This window comes from Anser cygnoides, chromosome 19, assembly GCF_040182565.1.
Source record: "Anser cygnoides isolate HZ-2024a breed goose chromosome 19, Taihu_goose_T2T_genome, whole genome shotgun sequence".
NCBI lineage: Eukaryota > Metazoa > Chordata > Aves > Anseriformes > Anatidae > Anser > Anser cygnoides.
In genome coordinates this window covers 575,874-601,418 of record NC_089891.1, presented here as the reverse complement: position 1 = coordinate 601,418, position 25,545 = coordinate 575,874, and the positions used below count along the sequence as shown (strand labels likewise).

The following is a 25,545-nucleotide window of genomic DNA, read 5'->3' as shown; positions in this document are numbered from 1 at the left end:
AATCTCTTGGCTGACCCACACTTGAACAGAGGAAATTGTCCAGTTTTTTGTGGCCTATCTCACTGAAAACTTTGGAGATAAACTCATGTGATGTCTAGATGCAGTAATTTAGATTACTGAGTAATTCCTACGCAAGAAGCTGGAATGCCCAGTAGGTCTTGTCAGAAATCTATCACTTGGGTAGGACTGATTATCTCTATAAATTAAAATAAATCTGAAGCCCATGGTGTGTAGACCAATGCTTTTTACCCCTATGGCCAAGATTTTTAAATCTGTGGAAGGAAATTCTTCAAGATAGTTTGCCTGCCAGTATGATATAATATGATCTTTATCTTCCAGAAAGAACAACTGGAGGATACAGTAAAAAACAAAACAGCAGCAACAACAGAAAAACAATAGTTTTGGTGTGGTTTCTCCTGAGAGTTCTGAGCTTCCCATGTTGTCCTCACACTCTTTTTCTATTTTCTCTCAATGCCATTATCAGTTTCTGCTACCTCCAATTCTAGTCCAAAGGATAAGGGTTTTTCCATTTGAAACTGCTCTGCCAGCTAATGAACTATTTTTTGTGATCAACATTGACATAGATCTCAGTGCTGCAATTCACAATTTTCCTTTCACACCATTGTTTATATCACTTATTAAAAACTTCAGGGGAGAAGCTACAGATTTATACTTTGTTTAGTTGGTATGGAATGGAAAGTAGGCATTTGCTAAAAAGAAGAGACCCAAGTAAAGTGTTAGGCTATGCTGAAACAGCCAGAAAATTCTGGTGGTCACTCACAAGCACTGAGTGCTGGATGCAAGACTGATGATACCAGTTTTCTTGATACCAGAGTTTGCACTCAGGACTAGATTTATTTAGCATTGAAGATGTAGTCTTAATAGTTAAATCTCCTTATCTACATACTTTATCTGACCTTCAAAGAACCCAGCAGGTTTGAGAAGTATGACTTCCCTTTACAAATACAAATGAAAGACTGTCACTTTTTCCTGTGTCTATTATTCTTACTCTATATTACAGTGCTTCTGATTTGCCAAGTACAAATATCAGACTTACTTCATTGTAGTTCCCTTGATTTCCCTATGAGTCCTTTTAATACCATAGGATTACATTCATCACCTGGCAGTCCTGTGATATCCAAATAGATTTTAAAGTAGGCGCTTCCACACCAAGTTTGGAAACTTAACTTCATCTTTGAATTCCTCTAGATCTTTGGACATCTGCATTTGAGGAATAAGAAGGAAGGTCTTTGCAATGAAACTGCTAACCTGATGACAAGAGTGTGAGAGGTGAGTGAAGTTGGCTTCATCATAGGAAGAGGAAGGAGCTACAAAGAGAAGAAATTGCTAATACAATTTCCCCAATGGAGAAGGGGAACATGGTCAGAATCATGGAGATATGGTGGTATAGTGTACACTATTGGAACATGGTCATGGGAGAGTACAGGCTATTTAAGAGGAATAGGCATGGAAAATGAGGAAGGGGATTTATGCTTTATCTTAAGGTACTCCTTGTTTATGCAGTGTTCCAAAGTGAAACTGTAGATGTGCATCAAGATGAGATAAAAATGAATCATGTTGTTATGGGGTCTGTTATAGACCACCTGATCAAGACAAAGTAATGGAAAATGATGTCTGCAAACAACTAGCAAGTCTCCTCTTCCTTAGGCAGGGTTTCAGCCATGTGGACATCTGCTGGGAGGGCAACAGCACTGGGCAAGCAATACTGGAAGTTCTTAGACTGTACTAATGACAATAACCTAATGTAAATGATGGAGGGGCAATGCTGAGTTCTGGAAGCAGGGATAAACTACTGATGAATACGATCCTGGATGGCATTTCAGGCTGCAGCAACCACGTATTGACTGTGTGAAGGATCTAGTGGAAAGCTGGGGAGGTAAGCAGCAGAATTTATTACTCTAGATTTCATAAGACTAGAATTCATCTTATTCACAGAATCACTAGTTAGAATATGCTTGGAAGTAGCTGTGCTTGGGAGAGGTAGTGAGTGTTGAAAAGAAAGCTAATGAGACCTCAGGAACAAACCACCTTGTTCTTTGCAAGAAGATTAAGAATTTTATCTTAGCTGTGAACTTGCTGATGAACTAAGCTAAAAAGTTTACAAGAGATGGAGACAAGGACTGTCAATAAAACAGTAATACAGAAACATTGCTTGGGTACTTAGGGACATTAAGCATAAGAATTCTGCAGGTATGGTGCACAAGAGAACTCAGGGAAAATGTGTCTACCAATGAATGTGAGAGACAACCTAGTGCAAGATGGTTTAGTGGGTAATATTGGTGGTAGGGGGATGGTTGGACTAGATTATCTTGGAGGTCTTTTCCAACCTTAATGATTCCATGATTCTATGATTCTATGATACAGAAAGCACTTAAGTATGCAGCACCTTTTCTGCATCAGTCTTCATAGACATAAATTCCACCCAGGCAACCATATCTTCCAACAGTGTTTGAGAAGGTAAGGGATAACCAACAGTGGGGAAGTCCGAGCTTACTACGTAGTGAAGCTGGAATTATTAAAAGAAGTTGGATGTATTCATATCTATAGGGCTGGGTGCAACTCATCAAAAAAATACTGAAGGAGTTCACCAGTGTAATTGTAATGCTTATGTTCATTATTTTTGAAAAACGATGACACAGAGGGAAGGTCCCATATGACTGGAAAAAAAAATAATATTATGTGGATCTTTAAAAAAGACAAGAAGAACCAGTGAAACTATAATCTACTCAGTCTCACTTTCGTTATTTGAAAGATCAAAAACTGTACCCTCTTCATATTTATTCCTAAGCATTCTGGGAAGACCTTATATTGGTCTCCCAACAGGGGCCTACAAGAAAGATGGAGAGGGACTCTTTACCAGGGAGTGTAGTGATATAGTACAAGGAGTAATGGCTTTAAACTAAGAGGGGAAATTTAGAGTAGATATTAGAAAGAAATTCCTCATGATGAGGGTGGTGAGGCGCTGGAACAGGTTGCCCAGAGAAGCTGTGGATGCCCCATCCGTGGAAGTGTTCAAGGCCAGGTTGGATGGGGCATGAGCACCCTGTTCTAGTGGGAGGTGTCCCTGCCCATGGCAGGGGGGTTGGAACTAGATGGTGTTTAAGTTCTCTTCCAACCCAAACCATTCTATGATGCTATGATTCTGTGATTGTATGATTCTATGATTCATTTTTGCCAACGACGATAATTGTTGAGTGATCTCCCTGTCTTTATCTCAACCCTTGAGCCCTTTTCATCATATTTTCCCCCCCATTCCCTTTGAGAAGAGGGAGTGAGAAAGTGGTTGTGGTGGAGTTCAGCTGACCAGCAAGGTAAAACCACTGCAATAACATAAAGAAGAATGTGTTTACATATGGAGGATCTGAAGAAGTGTAAGTGATGACACCCTTTCCTAAAACTAGATCAGTTACTCTCCTGGATTACCAACAAACCTTTTCCCATACCATCAGGATTACGCCAGACTGTTGCTGCCTCTTTAACTCTGGTATAGATAGTATTGTGCTGTTGGACTTTTTTCTGGGGTCATGAACATGCTAATATGCACATTTTCATGGGAGGCAGTGAAGGACTGAGGATTTATCAGAATGCACAGTAGCTGGAGCTTTGTGATGAGTTAATACATGTGCTTGTGTGTACAAGCATGGCTGTGTGGGAGATACTGTTTTGGGGAGCTATAGGTAGGGAAAGGCTTTGGGGATCTATGCAATTTCTGGTTTGACAAGAGGGGACTATTTATTTATGTAGATGATAATAGGAGCATATATATATCAGATGCAAGCAAAAGATGTAAGAGACTGAACAGTGAGAAAGCAGAATTTCTCAGGGAATCCCTTTTTTAATGATGTGCATAAAAGCATATATTATCTGTACATGTACAAGTATATATTTTAAATTTGGTAAATAAAAAAACAGCTCAGGAATGTGTTCAAGAGCTCCATTTCAAACCAGAGTCTACTGTTACTTGGAACAGCCTCGTGGGCTGAGGCTTCCAACCTACTGTATTTCAAATTCTCTCAGCTATTGAAACTGTCCTATACAGAAACCGCAGCTGTAGTAATTTTTGACTTCCTGCTTTTTAGAACATACTACTGCAAAGTAGCTCTTAGAAACATTACTTACTGTTTTTTGACCTACTTTTCCTGTTGCTCTTAATGCATCTGTTCCTGAAGTATCATAGACATATTACTATCTCCACAGAATGACTGAAAAGTTGTGGTATAAACATACCAAGCAAACTGCCATGGGTCAAGCAGCAAACCACGGAGAAAGCCAGCAATAGAAACCCTAAGTTCCTGCATCCAAGTTCTCTAAGTGCCTTGAGTAGTCTAGATTCTCTCCTTAACACACTTGATAAATTATTTATAGATGTATTCACATAGTCAGTAAGATATAAAAACATTCTAATTATATCATTCAAATCAAATGACAATTATGCCTGTAGTTTGCCAGACAATGCTTTGCCAAATAAGTTTTGCCAGAAATGTTTGACCGAAGAAAGGGGGAGCATCTGCAGCATCTGCAGATGAGACACTATAAAATCTCCCACAGACAAGTCTGACCTGTCTCCACGGAAAGCTTCAAGGTAAGTGCATGCGTTTTGAGAGCTTGGAAAAAGAGGACAATGTCCTTTCAATATTCCACTCAGTTTCTCCTGCCTCTGGCAAACATTTATATGAGGTGCTGTACATGCGAACAAAAATGTTAAATAGAATTTCAATGCATGTCTATAACTTCAATCTATAAATTGTGTCTAAAACTCCTTGCCAAAATAAGAAACACCTGCCATTCCTATTTTACAGGATTGGACAGTTTCCAAGGTACAAGCTATTCTCAAAGGGTAATATACTGAATATTGAAATTCTACAGTACAGGCTGAGACAGGATTTTTTCACAACTGCATGAGTTTTTTATTGTAAATCCTCCTATATTTCTGCAAACTCTTACTTAGGCTAGACTGTTGAAACGGAATATCTAAAAAGTGAAGTTGTTTTCATTTATAGCACATACGGTAATATTTCTAATAAGGAAGCGCTGTCTTGAAGATTCATCATTTATAATTAAGAACCAGAACAGATAGTGATTTTCTCTGGCTATAGGTTCTTTTATGTGAAGACCTCAAAACTGGTCAGAATTCACCAACCTGAGTTACCAAATTGTAGACAGTATTGAAGATCTTCTATTTACTGCTAGACTAAAGTCTCACTCTTGAGTGGGACTTAAGTACCTTTAAGTTCAAATCAAAGTAGATTTATGTGGTTGTTGTACTAGCTAAAGAGTAAGGAGTTTTCTCACTGACATAGATTCTATTTTTCCCAGTGAGCGACAACCTTTTTTCCCCACCAGTGTCCTCTGCTGACATTCCTTTAGTAAACGTGCAGAAATGGCCTCTGCAGACTCAGAAATGGCTGTTTTTGGGGAGGCGGCTCCCTACCTCCGAAAGTCAGAAAAGGAAAGAATTGAGGCCCAGAACAAACCTTTTGATGCCAAGTCATCCGTCTTTGTGGCCCATCCGAAGGAATCCTTTGTAAAAGGGACAATCCAGAGCAGGGAAACAGGGAAGGTCACTGTCAAGACTGAAGCAGGAGAGGTAAGAGAAAAGGAATCTTCAGATCAATATTTGATTCACACTGAACTTTTAGCAGACATATGCAGACATATTCTTTCATTTCCTTGGCAGACTCTGACCGTGAAGGATGATCAGGTCTTCTCCATGAACCCTCCCAAGTATGATAAAATCGAGGACATGGCCATGATGACCCACCTCCACGAACCTGCTGTGCTGTACAACCTCAAAGAGCGTTATGCAGCCTGGATGATCTACGTAAGTACCAGCAGCTGTCTTCCTTTGGGAGCTAGGAAGACCTGCTGTGCCAGGCTGAGCAGAAGCCAATGTGCTGTCTCCCTTCCTCGCAGACCTACTCAGGTCTCTTCTGTGTCACCGTCAACCCCTACAAGTGGCTGCCGGTGTACAACCCAGAGGTGGTGTTGGCCTACCGAGGCAAAAAGCGCCAGGAGGCCCCTCCACACATCTTCTCCATCTCTGACAATGCCTATCAGTTCATGCTGACTGGTGAGTGCTTGATCTCCTTTGACTTGCTCTTTCATTGATCTCTCAGTAGACGGAAATATAGGAATTATCTCTGTAAATCCTGAGCAACACTTAAAATACCACATGTGAAATTAATGGAAGATTAAAGTGCTTGACTTTAAGGATCTGTGTATGCTGCGTTCCCATTACAGTCAATAAAGACCTGGACCATGTAATGAATGTCTTTAAGAAGGAGTAAATTCATCAGCTAGAAGACACCTAGTGTTTGGTCTAGACTTTACTGACTCTAGACCTATTGCTCATTATAGTGAAAAGTAAGCATCAGACAAGTAATGCTTTCAGAAAAAACAATGTCAAAAGAAAACAAAAGCATTAGCGTTCAAACAGAATAGTTATAAAAAAAAATATTTGTCTTCTTCTCTTATTTCCACCTCTTATTTTCTCTTCCCAGTATATATATTGAAATCAATGATATGCAGGATTCATGTCTTCTTTTCCTGTTCTTTTGTTGCAAAATGGAAAATAAATTATGAATAGCAGGATTAAAAACAAACTGTATCTACCTATTAACTCAGAAATATATAATTTATGTACATATAGGAGTAAAAATAAAAGAGATGAAAAGTAGCGAAAAAGTTTGGTTAGGCTTTTCCGTTGTTTGTGAGGTCTCCAGATTTCCTCAGGAAGATTTTAGCTCCAGAAGAATTTATATGTAATCAACCCTCAATCTCAGTAATTTTGTCACATGTACTTATAAGAGAGATATCAGGTAGAAAGAGGATATCTTGAAAGGCTAAACAATATAAAAGTTACTCTGAAGTGGTGTCTTCACTGATCTTGTTTAGAATGCATGTAGTACTGCTGTATAGCATTGCTACATATCAGCTGGAATTCCCAGGGCTCTTCACTGTCTTCTGTCCTTCCACCCTCTGGTAGAAGCTGCAGTTCATATTTGTCTCCTAGCTTTTGTGTTCTTTCTAATTCATGAGCACCAGGAAAATCATTCTCAATATCTATCTTTTCACAGACCGTGAGAACCAGTCAATCCTGATCACGTAAGTACACTTCCTGCTCAGGTCCCTGCAGGGCTGCCCTGTACCAGGAGACCTGCTGCCTGACCACACTCTCTCTGCTTCTTTATTTGGCAGTGGAGAATCTGGTGCAGGGAAGACTGTGAATACAAAGCGTGTCATCCAGTACTTTGCAACAATTGCAGCTAGTGGGGAGAAGAAGAAGGAGGAGCAGCCTGGCAAAATGCAGGTACATTAATAGATAATGGCTTGAATCAGTGTTTTTTTTCTGTTCCTTGTTTTTGGAAAGTATATCGAGGAATAATTATTGTCCTGTAGGGAACGCTTGAGGATCAAATCATCAGCGCCAACCCACTGCTGGAGGCATTTGGAAATGCCAAGACTGTGAGAAATGACAACTCCTCGCGCTTTGTGAGTTGTAGCTTTGGACAAAATCCCTTAGAGAATCCCAGCATGGTTGAGGTTGCAAGGGACCTCTGGAGGTCCAGGAGGCTTTTGAATATTTTTGAGGAGGAAGACTCCAGAACCTCTCTGGTAACCTGTCCAAGTGCTCAGTCACCTACATAGTAAAGATGGAACCTCTTATGTTCCAGTTTTTACTTATTATTTATTTACTTATTATTATTTACTATTGCATTTTGTCCTGTCAGTAGGCAACACTGAAAAGAGTCTGATTTCTTTTCACTTTCCATTAAGGTGTTAATAGAGATTGATAAGATGCCCCCTGAGCCTTCTCTTTTCTAAGATAAGTAGGCCCAATTCCCTCTGCCTTTGCTCACAGGAATGGCGCTCCAGTCCCTTAATATTTTTGTACAATTCTATCTTTCTTGTACAGGGGCAATGAAATGCATCCAGGCTGAAATGGTTCTTTTTATCTTTAACAGGGCAAATTCATCAGAATTCACTTTGGGGCCACAGGAAAATTGGCTTCTGCTGACATTGAAACTTGTAAGAAACCCTCCTGGCGTATTCACATACCTTCCCAAATTCCTACCTCTGTGTGCTGTCTTGTGCCTATCACTTTCTACCTTCCTTACCAGATCTGCTGGAGAAGTCCAGAGTCACTTTCCAGCTCAAGGCAGAAAGAAGCTACCACATTTTTTATCAGATCATGTCCAACAAAAGGCCAGAGCTAATTGGTAGGAAGATTACCTATATTTTTGGAGGAAGATCACTAAACAACAACTCATCTTGTCTCCCAGATGACTGAAGTAAGCTTGTTTTTCCCTATTTCCTGCTTTCAGACATGCTCCTCATTACCACCAACCCATATGACTACCACTATGTGAGTCAAGGTGAGATCACTGTTCCCAGCATTGATGACCAGGAGGAACTGATGGCTACAGATGTAAGTAACATAAAAAAACAGGTCATATTGTGGACAAGAGCCCTGGTATACATGCACTTATTTTACTGTTTATATTACCAGAGTGCCATTGACATCTTGGGCTTCACTGCTGATGAAAAGACTGCCATCTACAAGCTGACAGGAGCTGTCATGCACTATGGGAACTTGAAGTTCAAGCAGAAACAACGAGAGGAGCAGGCAGAGCCAGATGGCACAGAAGGTATCAGCAGATTCAACAAACTTTCCAAAAGATATTGTCATTGTCACTAAAAGAGGGCCTTAGGCAGATTTCAGGCTTTTAGTATGCAAAAGTTTAAACTAAAAAAAACAATTATGTACAATGGTTGTGTAACAGTTGAGACACCTACCTCATCTATCATCATACCTGCATTTTAGTTTTGTGAGTACTTTAATAAAAGATCTGGTGCTCACTGCCTGGAAGCCAGGAGCCATGGATGTCAATTTCTGTAACGTCATTAGTCATACTTTTTTTGGAATACACCTAGCAATCACTGCTATATTGTGGTACAGTGAAGTGGTCCAGCTCTAACAAGGTGGGAGAATATGTTTCCGTTCACCCTCACCTACTGGGAAAGAACGCTGATGTCAGTTGCATATTTGATTCCTCTCAGGTACAGTAAGAGCTAAAGTCCATTCCTTCAACTCTCTGAGTGATAACTCCTCTTGCTTCAGGACTAGAAACATGACGCACCATAGTCATGTCTGAAAAAGGATGAAAGCAGTGAGTTAACCTTAATAACATTTGTAGAAACCAAAGCTCAAAAAGAGTTGTATACTCCGCATCCTAATGACAGAGACAGTAGCTTCATGGCTTTGACACAGATGTTTTCGTGCAACTCCTTAAAGTGAACACTGCTATTTTTGAGACGATACCTCAAGAACAAAATCTTAGGCACTGTCCAACATGTATTTTTCCTCTCACTCTTTCTTGGTGTTTAGTTGCTGACAAGGCTGCATACCTGATGGGTCTGAACTCAGCAGACCTGCTCAAAGCACTCTGTTACCCCCGAGTTAAGGTTGGAAATGAATATGTGACCAAGGGTCAAACTGTGCAGCAGGTAAGAAGTGTGGTAATACAGAACCATATTTTGAATTAAGATCCCTTTGATCCTCCTCTGTTCTATACTCCAAGACTCTCTTTTTGCTTTAGGTGCAAAATTCAGTTGGTGCTCTAGCAAAGGCTGTCTATGAGAAGATGTTCTTGTGGATGGTTATTCGTATCAACCAGCAGCTGGATACAAAGCAGCCTAGGCAGTACTTCATTGGTGTCTTGGACATTGCTGGCTTTGAGATCTTTGATGTAAGGATGTTTTTCTAGCAGTTTCTTAATAGGACAATTGAGAGTAAAGGGAATTCTGAGCCACAATTGAGAAAAGTTATTATCCTCCTACAATTACTCCCTGAGCATTTATTATTATTATTAATTACTATTATTTAGTATTATCCTCCTACAATTACTTGCTGAACTGAAATTCTCCCCCCTCCCTCCCCCAAAAACCTTCTAATTACACTGAATTTGCTAAATTTGCTAAATGCAAAGTTTTTCCAACAAGAGAACAAAAGGAAAGCAAACAGGAAGAGGCCTTGTACTTAAACTATCATCTGTGAAGAACACTTTGTATCCCTTCTTTCTTTTTGCATTTGACAGTTCAACAGCTTTGAGCAGCTGTGCATCAATTTCACCAATGAGAAACTGCAGCAGTTCTTCAACCACCACATGTTTGTGCTGGAGCAGGAAGAGTACAAGAAGGAAGGGATTGAATGGACATTCATTGACTTTGGGATGGACCTGGCTGCCTGCATTGAGCTCATTGAGAAGGTATCCTTCCTGTTCACGTACATTAGTACTGGATCTTCCACAGCTGCCAAGTGATATACTTAAGAAGTGTGGGAGAATATGCTTTTTTTTTTTTTTTTTTTAAATGCATACCCTGTGAAAGTGGCAATAGCGTGGAAGTGTTTTTAAAGACCCTACTGAGATTTCAGAACTTTTCCTGAAAGTACTTCCGGATTACAAAATAAAGTTAAATAAAAGATGGTCATGTAGCTGTCAGTAAAGATGGCCTATTGGGAATATAGTATTTAGCAATGTTGTATTTACCATTTTTTCCATAAGCAAAGACATTTACAAAAATGCTGAAAAAAAGACGAGCCTTGGTTAATTTTCTCCGATTAAGGTCATGAAAGACACAGAATCAACCTTCTCTTTTGACTCTATCCTCTTTTTAATCAAGTGATGTCTTATCTCTTTCTTCTTCCTCTTTGTTGTAAAATCTTCCAGCCCATGGGCATCTTTTCCATTCTGGAAGAGGAGTGCATGTTTCCCAAGGCAACTGACACCTCTTTCAAGAACAAGCTCTATGACCAGCATCTGGGCAAGTCCAGCAATTTCCAGAAGCCCAAGCCTGCCAAAGGCAAGGCCGAGGCCCACTTCTCCCTGATACACTATGCTGGCACAGTGGACTACAACATCACTGGCTGGCTTGAGAAGAACAAGGACCCCCTGAATGAAACTGTCATTGGGTTGTACCAGAAATCATCAGTGAAGACACTGGCCTTACTCTTTGCTAACTACGGTGGAGCAGATGCAGGTCAGTTCTGTAAATTCTGTATTTTAGGCACATTCAAAGGGAATTAAAACAGGAAACACTAAACATTTAATGCTATTTGTGTTCTGCACTCTCCAATATGTGGCATCCATATTTAACAGTATTTTTCTTTTCTTTCATTTGCAGAGGCTGGTGGTGGTGGTAAGAAGGGTGGCAAGAAGAAGGGTTCTTCCTTCCAGACTGTTTCAGCTCTTTTCCGGGTATAGTACTATTTTCCTTATCTCTTTGTAATATGAAGAAAGGGAGAAAGCTAATATTAAATATGAAAGGGCTATTTTGGTATTACTGTGAAGTTGGTAACATTATTTGGAAATCTCATGACCTGTTTTTCAGGATCAGTTTTGTAATTGATCTTGAATCAATTGTTAATATGTACTGTTCTAGAATAAGTATTCAGGTTTCAATTATAATGAAAATTGATATATTTTCTTTTTTAGTATTTGTTAATGTTTGGAGAAGATAATAATAGATTTTTAGTTTTCTACCTTTTTTGGGTCAGACTTCAGCTATAATTTTAGTATCCCTGCATTCCTATGAGCCTGGTATTTTGGTGAATTGAATGTCTCCTTAGAAGTATTCTCCAATAAGCTACTTAACGTATTTAAAAACTAAGCCAAACCATACCAAAACAGGTTTTTCTCAAACAGATTGACTTGAGTAGGTAGAACATGAAAGACCTTTAAGCTACTTATTTTAGCACAGTCTTTCAGTCTTTAATAATCATATTCAATATCTACAAATAGAAGAAATCTTTTGTTTCTGTGGCTTTACCTAAGTGTTCAGAAACCTAGCTAATTTTGATAAGTTAAAAACTTATTGCCATGGGTTTGATGCATTGAACACCAGACATTCAAAACTCACATTACTTACTGGTCCCTCTAGGAGAACTTAAACAAGCTCATGACCAATCTACGGAGTACTCACCCCCATTTTGTCCGCTGCATCATCCCAAATGAAACGAAAACACCTGGTAGGAAGCTCAAGTAAAAAGAGATTTGCCTCTGAAATAGCTATTCTTCTCTGTGCTGAAAAAAGGTATTCACTTGTGCAATGAATTTTTAGGTGCCATGGAGCATGAACTAGTACTGCACCAGCTGCGGTGTAACGGTGTGCTGGAAGGGATCAGAATTTGCAGGAAAGGTTTCCCCAGCAGAGTCCTGTATGCAGACTTTAAACAGAGGTAAGAAGGCTCATTTTTCCTACTAATTTTATCTGTGTTGAGCACCTTGTACATCCAACCAATTAAAACTTACACTATGCAGTTCTTTATTCTTTTCAACAAGGAGACTAATGGAATAGATGTGTTTCCATAAACATCAGCTTTAGTAGTACATATGCATACATGCTGTATCATCCAAATGAAGGAGTGACAGTTCATCAGCATTAAAATAGTTTCTATAAAACTATCATTTCTTCCATAAAAACATCAAGGCATTCAATAAAAACAGTAGTTTGCTTGTTGAATATGTCCTTATCTGTTTTTAATGCAGATACAAGGTGCTTAATGCCAGTGCCATCCCAGAGGGACAGTTCATTGATAGCAAGAAGGCTTCTGAGAAACTTCTTGCATCTATTGATGTGGATCACACCCAGTACAAATTTGGTCACACCAAGGTACAAACTTCCTGACTCAATCGCTATATGCCTGTGCTTTGTTCTACCTGGCAGTGATGTGTTGCAACATTCCCTTTCTCAAGGTGTTCTTCAAAGCTGGGCTGCTGGGGCTCCTGGAGGAGATGAGGGATGAGAAGCTGGCACAGCTCATCACTCGCACACAGGCCAGGTGCAGAGGCTTCCTGATGAGAGTGGAGTACCAGAGAATGGTGGAGAGGAGGTAGACATTGTTCATCTTCAGTTAGAGTCACTTTCCTGTGAGGGAAAGTGTCATCATTCATCACATTCAAAATAATCTATGTACATTTTAATTACGCTTCAGAGAGTCCATCTTCTGCATCCAGTACAACGTTCGTGCATTCATGAATGTCAAGCACTGGCCCTGGATGAAGCTGTTCTTCAAGATCAAGCCCTTGCTGAAGAGTGCAGAATCTGAGAAGGAGATGGCCAACATGAAGGAAGAGTTTGAGAAAACCAAGGAAGAGCTTGCAAAGTCTGAGGCAAAGAGAAAGGAGCTGGAGGAGAAAATGGTGAAGCTGGTGCAGGAGAAAAATGATCTGCAGCTCCAAGTGCAGGCTGTGAGTTTATCAGCATTCATTTATCACTGAGAAAATGATTCTGTACATTCAGATTGTTCTTTACCAAGCAAAAGGTCAGATTATAGAAGAGTAAAAGTCAGAAATGCAAAGTTGAAGAATCAGTTGTCTGCAAGTTATGTAGTAAGCACTGCCAAAAGTCAGTGCAAAGAGAGGGAACATCAAGTTGGAGTCAGTGCTTTTGCTTTCAGAGGAATAAGACATCTACAGCTAGGGAACATGAAATACTCAGAGCAGAGTTATGCCTTAACCCTGAACTCCCTCTGAGCAGGTGATTTCCCCTGGAAGTGTTCAAGGCCAGGTTGGCTTTGAGCAACCTGGTCTAGTGGAAGGTGTCCCTTCCCATGGCAGGGGGTTGGAACTGGATGATATTTAAAGTCCTTTTCAACCCAAAATATTCTATGATTCTATGAGTTCTGCAGGGGCAAAGCTATCTCCATAGCACCAAGGTGCAAAAGAATTCATTCTGGAGGGTAAATGCAAGCCAGATTTGAAACTAGTGTAAATTCGGTTGCAGGAAAATACATTCACCATTTGCTTAATAACTAAAGGTTAATCATTTACTCAGAAACTGGGAAATACATCTTCAAATTATCTTCTAGGTTGAGAAGATATAGAAACACAGTTCCTGTTTCTGAGAAATAGTCACACCATCCAGGGGTGTTTCTTCTTCCCTCCACTATTAATTACACAAAAGAGCTCTTTATGCTTTAGACTTAACTATTAAGAATCAGTTTCATAAATTAAATTTATAATGAAAAAAAATTTTTTTTGAACATTGCAGTGTTTTCAACTCTAACTTGTATTTTCTGGTATGGGCTGTATAGTAACTTATTTTGAACAGCACCCTGTAGACACACAGCACTTCACAAAATAGAATGTTACTTAAAAATAATCACAAAAGTATTTGGTATTCAAGTATCACTTTAAACATCATCTTAAATTACTCATTAGATCACACAAACTAGAAACTAAAAACAGTAAACAGTACTTAATTATCCAGTTACTTGAACATTCCATAGAAAATGGGAAACCTTTGTTACCTCTTTTATCCAGTAAGTGAAGAAAAATAAATATCCCATTGTATTTTCTTATATTTTCCTATCAAATTTATTTAGGAAAAAGCAAATTCATGATATCAAAAAGCCCACCAGAGTAAGACGATATAATGATTACCTGGTATTAGCATATGTGAAACCAGATATACTGAGGGAAGATGAGACATAGGTAGATGATGTGCAATGGTAAGACACCACTTACAAAAGGAGCAGTCTTTATTATCTAAAATATTAAATTTAGAGAAAGAATCATCTTCTTCCATTAAACTATTCCTGAAACTATCAAAGCCATTACTCCCCATATAATAAGGTGTTCAGCAGGATTCAATTACAAAAGGGAAAGTATTGAATACTTCACTTCTGAAGAAAAATGCCTGTAACCCCTTTCTGCTCTTGGTAGGTGACAGTAAATTTCACACACCTATCACATTCAAGACATCTTTAGGAGAGGAAAAACAAAATTGGGAAGCCATGTTGTTTCCAGAGGGAAGCAGTATAGCCCTTCCCAGAAAAAAAATCCTCTCAAGGTTAATGAGTTGCTTGACTGAAGGAAAATTTCAGTCTGCATTTTAACTAATACTTTGAAAACTTCATAATATAAACCAAGAACATCTGTCTCTTCCCATCAGGAAGCAGACAGCTTGGCTGATGCTGAGGAAAGGTGTGACCAGCTCATCAAAACCAAAATCCAGCTGGAAGCCAAAGTTAAGGAGGTGACTGAAAGGGCCGAGGATGAGGAGGAAATTAATGCTGAGCTGACAGCCAAGAAGAGAAAACTGGAGGATGAATGTTCAGAGCTGAAGAAAGACATTGATGACCTGGAGTTAACCTTGGCCAAGGTTGAGAAGGAAAAACATGCCACCGAAAACAAGGTAAGACTCAGAAGACATCACTCATACTTGAGAAAGAATTCTAGTCTGTAATACAGCATAAAGTTTTAAACCACATTTTTATCTACACTTGTTCCCTTCTTGTCAAAGGTGAAAAACCTCACCGAGGAGATGGCAGCTCTGGATGAGACCATTGTGAAGCTGACAAAAGAGAAGAAAGCCCTCCAAGAGGCCCACCAGCAGACACTGGATGACCTGCAGGCCGAAGAGGACAAAGTCAATACATTGACCAAAGCAAAAACCAAGCTGGAGCAGCAAGTGGATGATGTAAGCACACGTGCCTCCAGCAAGACAGGACAGGTATGGAGTTTGACCTGCCTGGCATTGATGGTGTTGTTGTGTTTAGCTGGAAGGGTCCCTAGAGCAAGAGAAGAAACTGCGCATGGACCTTGAAAGGGCTAAGAGGAAACTTGAGGGAGACCTGAAGCTGGCCCATGATACCATAATGGATTTGGAAAATGATAAGCAGCAGCTGGATGAGAAACTGAAAAAGTAAGTGTGGTTGTGAGACACCTGAGTGTGGGTCAGGTGCATTTATTAGGTAGTTTTATTCAGGTGTTAACACTGTGATTCTGTATGCTTTGTGCAAAGGAAAGACTTTGAAATCAGCCAGATCCAGAGCAAAATTGAAGATGAGCAAGCCCTGGGCATGCAATTACAGAAGAAGATCAAGGAGCTGCAGGCAAGCCTCTGGTCCTTCCCTTCCGCCCTTCAGAAAGACGTCAGTACAAGGAGGGCATGGGTGTGTAAAGGGTCTTGCATTTTCCCCAGGCCCGTATCGAGGAACTGGAGGAGGAAATTGAGGCAGAGCGAACCTCTCGGGCAAAAGCAGAGAAGCACCGTGCTGACCTCTCCAGGGAGCTGGAGGAGATCAGCGAGCGCCTGGAAGAAGCAGGAGGGGCTACAGCAGCTCAGATCGATATGAACAAGAAGCGTGAGGCAGAATTTCAGAAGATGCGCCGCGACCTCGAAGAGGCCACACTGCAGCACGAAGCCACAGCTGCTGCCCTGCGGAAGAAGCACGCAGACAGCACAGCTGAGCTTGGGGAGCAGATCGACAACCTGCAACGAGTCAAGCAGAAGCTGGAGAAGGAGAAGAGTGAGCTGAAGATGGAGATAGATGACTTGGCCAGTAACATGGAGTCTGTCTCCAAAGCCAAGGTAAAGAATTTCTGTAGTCTTACTAACCTATGTTACATGACGTGATGCGTGATTTTTTACTTCTCAGATTACATTTTGCTATCATACCCAGTAGTGTTGCTATTCTTTGTAAGAACTGTATGCCATAATGTAGTGATATTTCTCTTTCGTTTACATGTTTTTCGCACCTAGGCAAACCTGGAGAAGATGTGCCGCACGCTGGAAGATCAGCTGAGTGAGATCAAGACAAAGGAGGAGGAGCATCAGCGCATGATCAATGACCTCAACACTCAAAGAGCTCGTCTGCAGACAGAAGCAGGTGAAGTACCCCCACACTCCTATGGAATGTGAAAAAAACAAAAAAAAAACCTGAAACCAATGCTGCAAGGAAAAAAGACATGTTTTATTCAGATTGGCCTATCCTCTCTAAGCTGATATGCAGTGATATTAAGACAGCTTGTTTTAATGTTGCTTTTTAAATTATAGTCTATCTGTAAACTTTCTCAGGGGAATATTCACGCCAGGTGGAAGAAAAAGATGCTTTGATATCTCAGCTATCAAGAGGCAAGCAGGCATTTACTCAACAGATTGAAGAACTAAAGAGACATCTAGAGGAAGAAATAAAGGTAGATACTTGCTGTAGTAGTGTAGATTTTTGATCCAGATCATGGTGTTTTTTTGTTTGTTTGTTTGTTTGTTTTAGATATTTCTTGATATTACAAAGAAACAGGCTATCATATTAGTAATTTTCCAGATTCCAAACTATCTGGACAATCTTGACACCTTCCTGTCTAGTATGGGAAGAAAGGAAAGGAAGGCATAATGTCCAGCCTGGATACTGAGAAAGGAAGGAACATCATTAGGTCTTCACTAGGATTAACAATGATGTATAAGCAAGGTTGAGATACAGCTATAAAAACTGAGTTTCTTATCCTGTTTTTCTCAAATGCAGTATGATATTTATAACAGATTTTAAACGATTCAATAATTCCCAGCGTTATATTTGTCATTTGGAATTTACTCATCATATCTAGTGAGGTAATATTTGAAATTGTGATAAATGAACCCTTAATATCAATATATTGAATCTATATATTAATCTATATATTACAAGTACCTTTTCTCGTCGGGATGACTTTGACTTTTGGATTCAAATAGTTTTCAATGATTTTCCCCTTATTACAATTACACTGTCTCAATCCAATTGTCTTCACAGGCTAAGAATGCCCTGGCCCATGGCTTGCAATCTGCTCGCCACGACTGTGACTTGCTCCGGGAACAATATGAGGAGGAGCAGGAAGCCAAGGGTGAGCTGCAGCGTGCCCTGTCCAAAGCCAACAGCGAAGTGGCCCAGTGGAGAACCAAATATGAGACGGACGCTATTCAGCGCACCGAAGAGCTGGAGGAGGCCAAGTATGTGGTGACAGGATGCAAGGAAGCAGGAGGGGCAATGAAAATTCAGAAGGGACCTTGGAAGCGAAGACCAAGATATTCAAAGAAATAAGTCATGGGGTTGCTTTGGGGAAGGATGACAGATGTGGTAAACTTTATCCTATAGACCTTATGGATTGGAGTCTACAGAATGCAAAATGACTCAGCGTGCAGTTGTAGAGAGCATACTCATTCCTCTTTGATCACTAACTATGAGCTTTTTACCACCTCCCAGGAAGAAGCTGGCACAGCGCCTGCAGGATGCAGAGGAACACGTTGAAGCTGTCAACGCCAAATGTGCTTCCCTGGAAAAGACAAAACAGAGGCTGCAGAACGAGGTGGAAGACCTGATGATTGACGTAGAGCGAGCAAATGCTGCCTGCGCAGCTCTGGACAAGAAGCAGAAGAACTTTGACAAGGTATTCTGGCCTCTGGCCCTGTGCTTCCTGGGCAGAGCATCCCTTCACAACTGCCACATCCATACTCACACCCTGTTGATCTGCCCAGATCCTGGCAGAGTGGAAGCAGAAGTACGAGGAAACACAGGCTGAGCTGGAAGCTTCCCAGAAGGAGTCTCGCTCTCTCAGCACGGAGCTGTTTAAGATGAAGAATGCCTATGAGGAGTCCCTGGACCACCTGGAAACGCTGAAGCGTGAGAACAAGAACTTGCAGCGTAAGTCCGTGGCTTTCTGCTGCTGGCCGGGCTTTCCCCCAAGCTTGTCTACCCACCACTCCACACGGGTGTGTGCCTGCAGTGATGAGAAGAGACCTGTCACCCTGGTGTGTGAGGGCCCTTCCCTTTATGCCCTATGTCTGACCATGCCTTGTTTCACCCTTCCCTACAGAGGAGATTTCTGACCTCACGGAGCAGATTGCAGAGGGAGGAAAGGCGATCCACGAGCTGGAGAAAGTCAAGAAGCAGATTGAGCAGGAGAAATCTGAAATCCAGGCTGCCTTGGAGGAAGCTGAGGTATGTGCCCATAATCACTGCTGTCCACACTAGAAACGCTAGCAGTGGGGAAATATGGCTAAGAAATGCACGGTCCCCCTACTGCTCTAGCTGTGGAGCACATCCACGCCAGGTTCTCTGAAAAATTCTGTGATTATCAAGAAAACAAGAAGTAGCTCTACCCATGTTATACGTGTTTGTGACCATTTGTCCAGGCCTCCCTAGAACATGAAGAGGGGAAAATCCTGCGCCTCCAGCTGGAGCTCAACCAGGTCAAGTCTGAGATTGACAGGAAGATAGCAGAGAAAGATGAGGAAATCGACCAGCTGAAGAGAAATCACCTCAGAATTGTGGAGTCCTTGCAGAGCAGTCTGGATGCTGAGATCAGGAGCAGGAATGAAGCCCTGCGGCTGAAGAAGAAGATGGAGGGAGACCTGAATGAAATGGAGATCCAGCTGAGCCATGCCAACCGTGTGGCTGCAGAGGCACAAAAGAACCTGAGAAACACACAGGCAGTGCTCAAGGTCCGTTCAGCAAAGCTACACATACAAGAAAGGCTTCTCTAACATTTTTGGCACCCTAGTGTGCTGTGCTGCCTTGTCATTTCTCTTTCCTCTTTTACAGGATACCCAGATACATTTGGATGATGCACTCAGGACGCAGGAAGACCTGAAGGAGCAGGTGGCCATGGTGGAGCGCAGAGCAAACCTCTTGCAGGCTGAGATTGAGGAGCTGCGGGCAGCCCTGGAGCAGACAGAGCGGTCAAGGAAAGTGGCTGAGCAGGAGCTTCTGGATGCAAGCGAGCGTGTGCAGCTCCTCCATACCCAGGTAAGGGCTTGGTGCCCAAACCCGTTGTGTAGACACTTAACACAGATGACTGTTAGAGTAGTAGAGAGTGACGCAGGACAATGGTCTTGAATGGCCTCTATACTGCTGTCCACAATGGAAACAGGGTCATAGCCCATCACCTAAGCCCACCACTGACATTTGGTAAACAATTCTTTAATAAAGAATTCCAAACGCTGAATTTAAAGGTTGAAGAGGAAAGAGTTGGCTCAGGCTGTAGCTTTGGTATTTCAGGCCTCAGAATACAAGTCTTACAATTTCTGTTTGCACAGAACACCAGCTTGATCAACACCAAGAAGAAGCTGGAAACAGACATTGCCCAAATTCAGAGTGAAATGGAAGATACCATCCAGGAAGCCCGCAACGCCGAAGAGAAGGCCAAGAAGGCCATCACAGATGTGAGCTGGGGAACTCTGTCACCGAGGGTGATGGATGCATTCTCCCCAGAATATCTTTGGCCCCAACCTGGCTTTGCTGTTTTGCCTCTCCAGGCAGCCATGATGGCAGAAGAGCTGAAGAAGGAACAGGACACCAGTGCCCATCTGGAAAGGATGAAGAAGAACCTGGACCAGACGGTGAAAGACCTGCAGCACCGTCTGGATGAGGCTGAGCAGCTGGCACTGAAGGGAGGCAAGAAGCAAATCCAGAAGCTGGAGGCCAGGGTGCGTAGGGATGGTATTTGTGCACAAGTGAGCATGTCATGAAGGGAGCCACCTGGCTCCAAACAAGCTCCAAACATGGGCTTCTCATTGCAGGTGCGGGAGCTGGAAGGGGAGGTAGATGCTGAGCAGAAGCGCAGTGCTGAAGCCGTGAAGGGTGTGCGCAAGTACGAGAGGAGGGTGAAGGAGCTAACCTACCAGGTAAGGCAGGAGGCGTCTTTGTGCTGACGCACCCTTCTCACGGAAAGCCAAAGCATTTTTCCGTGAACTCCAAGAGGACATGATTTCTGGTGCTGTGGGGAAACCAACTCTCTCTCTTTCCTGCTTACCAACCACTCTAGTCTGAGGAAGACCGGAAGAACATTCTCAGGCTTCAGGATCTGGTGGACAAGCTGCAGATGAAGGTGAAATCCTACAAGAGACAAGCTGAGGAGGCTGTAAGTATTGCTTGGAGAATGGCCATGAGCATCCTTCCATCGGGGCAGCACAGTCATTGAGATGAGCACGAATACAAGGAAAGAGGCATGAAAGTAACTCCAAAGACACAACAGTCTTGGCCATGTGGTTCATTCCCGTGTCAGCAGGCCTCGCCTTCTTCTGGCCATGCTGCACTCAGGGATGAACCAAGGGTTATTCTGCCGCCTGTTTGATTCAGGAAGTCAGACCAAAATTCCTGAGGGCCTCGTCCATTGACTGAGAAGCTCATGAATCTCTGACGCTGGTAACAGCACAGGGTTTCTGAGTCTTTCTCAACCTAATAAACCACAGGGAAAATTAGGCACCAAGTGGTGGGAGAATAAGCACACAAAATGAGAGACCACGTGACAGAATTGCTCCTCAAGAGTGACACAGTACCGGTACAGTTTGTCACAGTGAGGTCCTGAATAAGGGAGGATGATGAGCTCATTGAGAGGGTTCTGGGTCAGCAGTGGTAGGTAGGAGACAGGAGGTCTGTGCTTTCTCCGCGTAATCACCAGAGCCCCTCAAGGCCCAGACGCATGAGGAGTGAAACCCCTGCCCTGGACTCTTCACCACCAACTCCCTCTCCCCACACAGGAGGAGCTGTCCAATGTCAACCTCTCCAAATTCCGCAAGATCCAGCATGAGCTGGAAGAAGCCGAGGAACGGGCTGACATTGCAGAGTCACAGGTCAACAAGCTCCGAGTGAAGAGCCGGGAGTTTCACAGTAAGAAGATAGAAGAGGAAGAGTGAGGATGTCATGTGGCAGCAAAGTAGCTTGAGGGATGCACAAAATGTGAACCCTCTGTTGCTTTCTTCTGCAATGTATTTGTAACCATGTCAATGTGTAGAGAATAAAGACCGTAGATTAATTTGCACACACACTATGAACAGTGGCTTCTTTGTTTTTTATTCCTGAATAAGCTTAGGATTTTGGTGAATCACCTATAGACGCTTTCAAGCTTCTAGCACTGCTCTTGCCCTCACATATTCTTGATGCTTCTCCTAGTGTCCTTTCAGCACAGCTTACATCCCACGAGAGTTGCAAGAGGGAGCAATCCCTTTCCTCTTTGCTTTGCCTGCTTTTGTTTCTGATCTTGGCAATCACAAATCCTAACCACCAGACTCTGAGTAAGCTATCAGATGTCACAGTGCATCACACTATGATGGGACAGACATTTCCTCAGCAGAGACAATTTTCAGCAGACACTGAAATTATCACACTGTTCTGACTCTTCCACGGTGCCTCTAAATTGTGCAATTTCTCTTACTCTAGATTCACTCAGCTGCTGTCACCACCTGCTCATAGTTTCTCTGCAGTGTGGCAAAATGCTGAGCCCTGCCTGGGGCCAACCGGGTGGAAGGAGGCCTCCTCAGGGCCAATTTCCCTTACACTGTGTGGCAAGAATGCTCCTCCTCAGCATGTCACCTCAAAGGTCAGGCCATGCGTGGCAAGTCCACAGGCAAGGGAAAGGAAGAAAGCTGATGGCTGTATTCCTCCATTACTTCCTCAGATACCTGAAGCTCCCCTTCAGCCTAAATACATACTAAGGTGGCAATATTTTGGTCGATGGGAGTCAGAAGGGAAGGGGGAAATTGGCAAATAATTTTTCTTCCATTCAGACCCTGATCTGGACAGAAGAGGAACGCTGGGCATGTACAGCCGCACGTACAGTCTCATGTGCTCTATCAGCCGTCTCAGCTGGAGTATTCTGAAACGTTAGGCCTTGGGTGAAAAGGCACATGGAGAGTGTGATGGTACGTTAAAGACATGCACACAGATGTCTGCCTAAACCAATGCTCTCACATAACTGACAGCTCTGTGCTTCCAAGCAAATTCTGTCCCTTGTTTTCAGGAAGACCACACAACCCTGGAGGATTCTGTCAGAAAGCTCTGCAGGGCTGTGCGTACTCTGAATCAAAGACAGGTTAGTGGTAACTGAGGACTACTAAGTTAATTTGGTGTTCCTTTAAGGAGTAGAAATTTGCACAATTGCACCCACTGTTGCCGCACTGCCCCTGTCTGAAGTGTTCACAGCCCATTACTTTGACTGACTCCTGACCGCAGGAGCCCTTGGTGTGGACTGATGCAGAGTGGATGAGAAAGACATTAGCAGCAACTGAGGAGTGAGGTGCAGCTGGCACTGAAGGGAAGCAAGAAGCCGATGCAGGAGCAGAGGACAGTGCATGTGTTGATGGCTCACGAGGGTCCATGTGTTTTCACCTCTGTCTACTGTACAAGGGCTGCTGCTCAAAAGCAGAGGTGGATCCTCCATGGATCACTAAGCCTAGAAGGGGAGAAAGGGTGGGAGTGAGGCTGGTGCTGTGGGCTGAAGGGATGAAAGCTGTGCAGAAAACGATTGTGCCCAAGCAGGTAGCCCCTGAATGCTTTCAGCCCTGATTGGCTTACAGTGTTTACAATGGAGAGCTTGCCACTGGAGCTCCTTAAGGGTGATGGGAAGTGATAAGGACTGAGACTGGTCTCTTTGTCCAAGCTTTAGAAGCCCATAGAGGGGGCTCTGCCTCCAAGCAGGCACTCACACCACTGGGAAGTTTCAACCAACAGCTCTGTGGCTGTATGTCTGTGACAGCATTATCCAATGAATGGACGAATATCCACCCTACCTGGCTCCCAGGTGCAGCCTCACCAACACACCAGCTCTTGCAAGGAAGTCCAGCTTGCTTCCAGTGTCACTAGGGAGGACTGGTGAGCAGAACCTCTGTCACTGCTGTCACTACTGTCTGAGAGAGCAAGGGGAGATGGTTCTTTAGGTTTTCAATCACAAGGACCTTAAAAAAGCTACCCAGCACTTTGCAGAGATGCCAGACTAGTTTTCCCTTCTGAGGACACTGCATAACTTTTCCCCATGGCTTCCCAGCAGACTCCAATCTTTTTCATGCCTCCTCATCCTCTGCAGTCTTGCTCTTTGCCTGACAGAGTGCCTGGCTCTGCCATCATGGATGGGGTCTCTGTGGTGAGCCTGGACTGTCCAAACGCATCTATGAGCTCAGTGCTCCTTTTGAGTGGCTTTAGAATCCCTGTCCACACACACCTGCAGGCTTCTCCGAAGCTTCAGATAGGGATGGGTGGAGTCTAGATGACACACAACATCGCATGAGCATCTCTGTTAGCTGTAACGGCAGGGCTACTCTGTACAAGCATAAAATTCTGAGACTCTTTGAAATCCCACTTTTCAGACCCTGCACTCTCCTTTGCCTTACATTGGCTCCACCGTGGGAGCTCAAGGATGTGTCATGACATCAGAACAAAGCAAGGTAGCCAGCAAAAGCCAGCCATAGGGAAGAGAGAAGGCAGCAGCCGTGAAGAAGAGTGAGCCGGCTGGTGACTCCTGGACACATTGGTAAGTGTGGCATCTGGAAATAGTTTCTCTGATGACTTGTAAAAAGAAAATGTTACAAGAGGTACTGATACGAAAGTGCGGGCAAATCACTGGAGATGAAGCAACTCTCAGATCATGAGTATAACTGTGTCTGTTCTCTTCTGAGCTACTGTAACCTTTGCTTACACAAAGTTCCATGCCCCCCTGTTCTCTCCCTGGAGCTCAGGGATGTGGTTGAAAATACAGCAGGCAGCAGAATGTCCTAAGTTCAGGGACAGGTTCCCGCCCTCAGGGAGAGCTTGCCGTAAGCGCAGCTGGGCAGTGCTGGTGGGACCGAGGCTCAGCCTCATGTCCCCAGCAAATTCACAGCTCCCTCCTGGCCCCCCTCTCCTGCACTCTCAGGCCCTGCAGCCTTGACAAGAGTCATTCCCAGAAGGGGCTTGCTCAGAGAGCTCTGGAGGTTGCCAGTGCCAGGAGGATCACTTTGTCATTTGTCTCCCTTCATCAGCAGTGTCAAAAGCTAAAAATAGCCACCTCTTGCAAGAATCCTGCGTGGAGCCATGCCTGCTTGTGTAGATGATACGCTTCCACTAATAGCACTTGAAGACATTCCTCAGCGGGTAGCTTGCCTTCTATATCTCACTGCAATGCGTTGCCGTGTAGGTGCTGGACAACTGTGCTGTGTCCTAAGATGGCAGATGCTATTCTTATCCCAGAAAGGCCTGCTCCGGCACAGCTCCTTTGTCAGCTGAAATGTGAAAAATCAGAAACTGCGTGTGCTCTCACTTGTAAGAGTATAAATCAAGAGTGGCCCCTCTGAAGCCAGCAGAATGACAGTGAGTGAAACCAGTGTCTGGGTGCTCACTCTGCCCTCCTGGGACACGCTGTCCCATCGGGAACATGGCAGCTGCACAAGTACTTCAGTGGTCTGTTGGGGGTGGGTGGGGGCATCCCTTCTCTTGGATATCAACAAATGAAAAGATGGTATGTAGCCCTGAAAGTGCACAATTTTACAACTGCCTCCCTCTGTGGTGAAGCCAGAGGTAGGGCTTACTCCAAGCTCCAGACGCCTCCAGAAGGCCTCTTCCCCTTGCTCAGACTGTGCGTTTGCAGCACTCACTGAGGTAAAGTAGCAGGGCTGCACAACGGAGATCCTTCAAGGAATCCCATTGCAGTATGGGGACTGCAGAAGAACCTCTGGCCAAGTCAGTGGCTATAACATGCTGGTTATGGAGGCCCAACTCTGCCTGCAGCCTGCCTTCACGAGCTCTTTGGAGAGCTCAGGAAAGCAGGCACCCCGGTACTGTACAGTCGCCACAGGAAATCAATTAGAGGAAGTCAAGGCTCAGAGACATCAGTTGGGAGGGTGGCTGTGCCTGTCCCATTGCCACCTGGCCTGTCGCATGGAGGACACAGGCCCCATCAGCTTTCCTCTCGGCACTGGACTCCAGCAGCCTCCTGTCAGTCACAGGGAACTCAGACA

At 43.2% G+C, this 25,545-nt stretch overlaps 1 protein-coding gene and 1 long non-coding RNA gene across 7 annotated transcripts in view; one reads left to right on the top strand and one right to left on the bottom strand.

Moving 5' to 3' along the window:
* The window catches only part of LOC125184268 (uncharacterized), a 213,179-nt gene that overhangs the window by 71,684 nt on the left and 115,950 nt on the right, over positions 1–25,545 (bottom strand). For 2 of the 6 annotated variants that reach the window (XR_010825902.1, XR_010825908.1), the window contains 2 exons: positions 23,347–23,463; positions 12,741–16,715 (listed from right to left, as the gene is read on the bottom strand). This is a non-coding gene — a long non-coding RNA (uncharacterized lncRNA). Of the gene's footprint in view, positions 1–5,495; positions 5,627–12,740; positions 16,716–23,346; positions 23,464–25,545 lie in introns of those variants that run through there. The other 4 variants (XR_010825912.1, XR_010825906.1, XR_010825905.1 and 1 more) reach the window with 3 other exon arrangements.
* On the top strand, positions 4,486–21,608 carry LOC106047196 (myosin heavy chain, skeletal muscle, adult-like). Its single transcript, XM_066980179.1, has 39 exons — positions 4,486–4,603; positions 5,338–5,608; positions 5,699–5,842; positions 5,935–6,091; positions 7,098–7,125; positions 7,219–7,330; positions 7,420–7,512; positions 7,986–8,049; positions 8,142–8,240; positions 8,346–8,449; positions 8,531–8,669; positions 9,410–9,528; positions 9,621–9,770; positions 10,119–10,289; positions 10,752–11,061; positions 11,206–11,279; positions 11,962–12,049; positions 12,142–12,259; positions 12,570–12,693; positions 12,777–12,913; positions 13,016–13,271; positions 14,977–15,219; positions 15,328–15,504; positions 15,584–15,729; positions 15,829–15,919; positions 16,009–16,398; positions 16,570–16,696; positions 16,885–17,003; positions 17,594–17,790; positions 18,044–18,227; positions 18,316–18,481; positions 18,654–18,778; positions 18,973–19,281; positions 19,382–19,585; positions 19,876–20,001; positions 20,095–20,265; positions 20,359–20,463; positions 20,604–20,699; positions 21,319–21,608. The coding sequence occupies exons 2-39, from the start codon at positions 5,402–5,404 to the stop codon at positions 21,472–21,474; spliced, it is 5,826 nt and encodes a 1,941-aa protein (XP_066836280.1). The 5' UTR covers positions 4,486–4,603; positions 5,338–5,401; the 3' UTR covers positions 21,475–21,608.

What these genes read in the sequence shown, in the direction of transcription:
- LOC106047196 (XM_066980179.1), top strand. Translation starts at nt 5,402, where the DNA reads ATGGCCTCTGCAGACTCAGAAATGGCTGTTTTTGGGGAGGCGGCTCCC. An exon ending in CAGAGAATGGTGGAGAGGAG is followed by an intron (nt 12,914 to 13,015) that starts GTAGACATTGTT and finishes ATTACGCTTCAG; the next exon opens with AGAGTCCATCTTCTGCATCC. An exon ending in TGAGAACAAGAACTTGCAGC is followed by an intron (nt 18,482 to 18,653) that starts GTAAGTCCGTGG and finishes CCTTCCCTACAG; the next exon opens with AGGAGATTTCTGACCTCACG.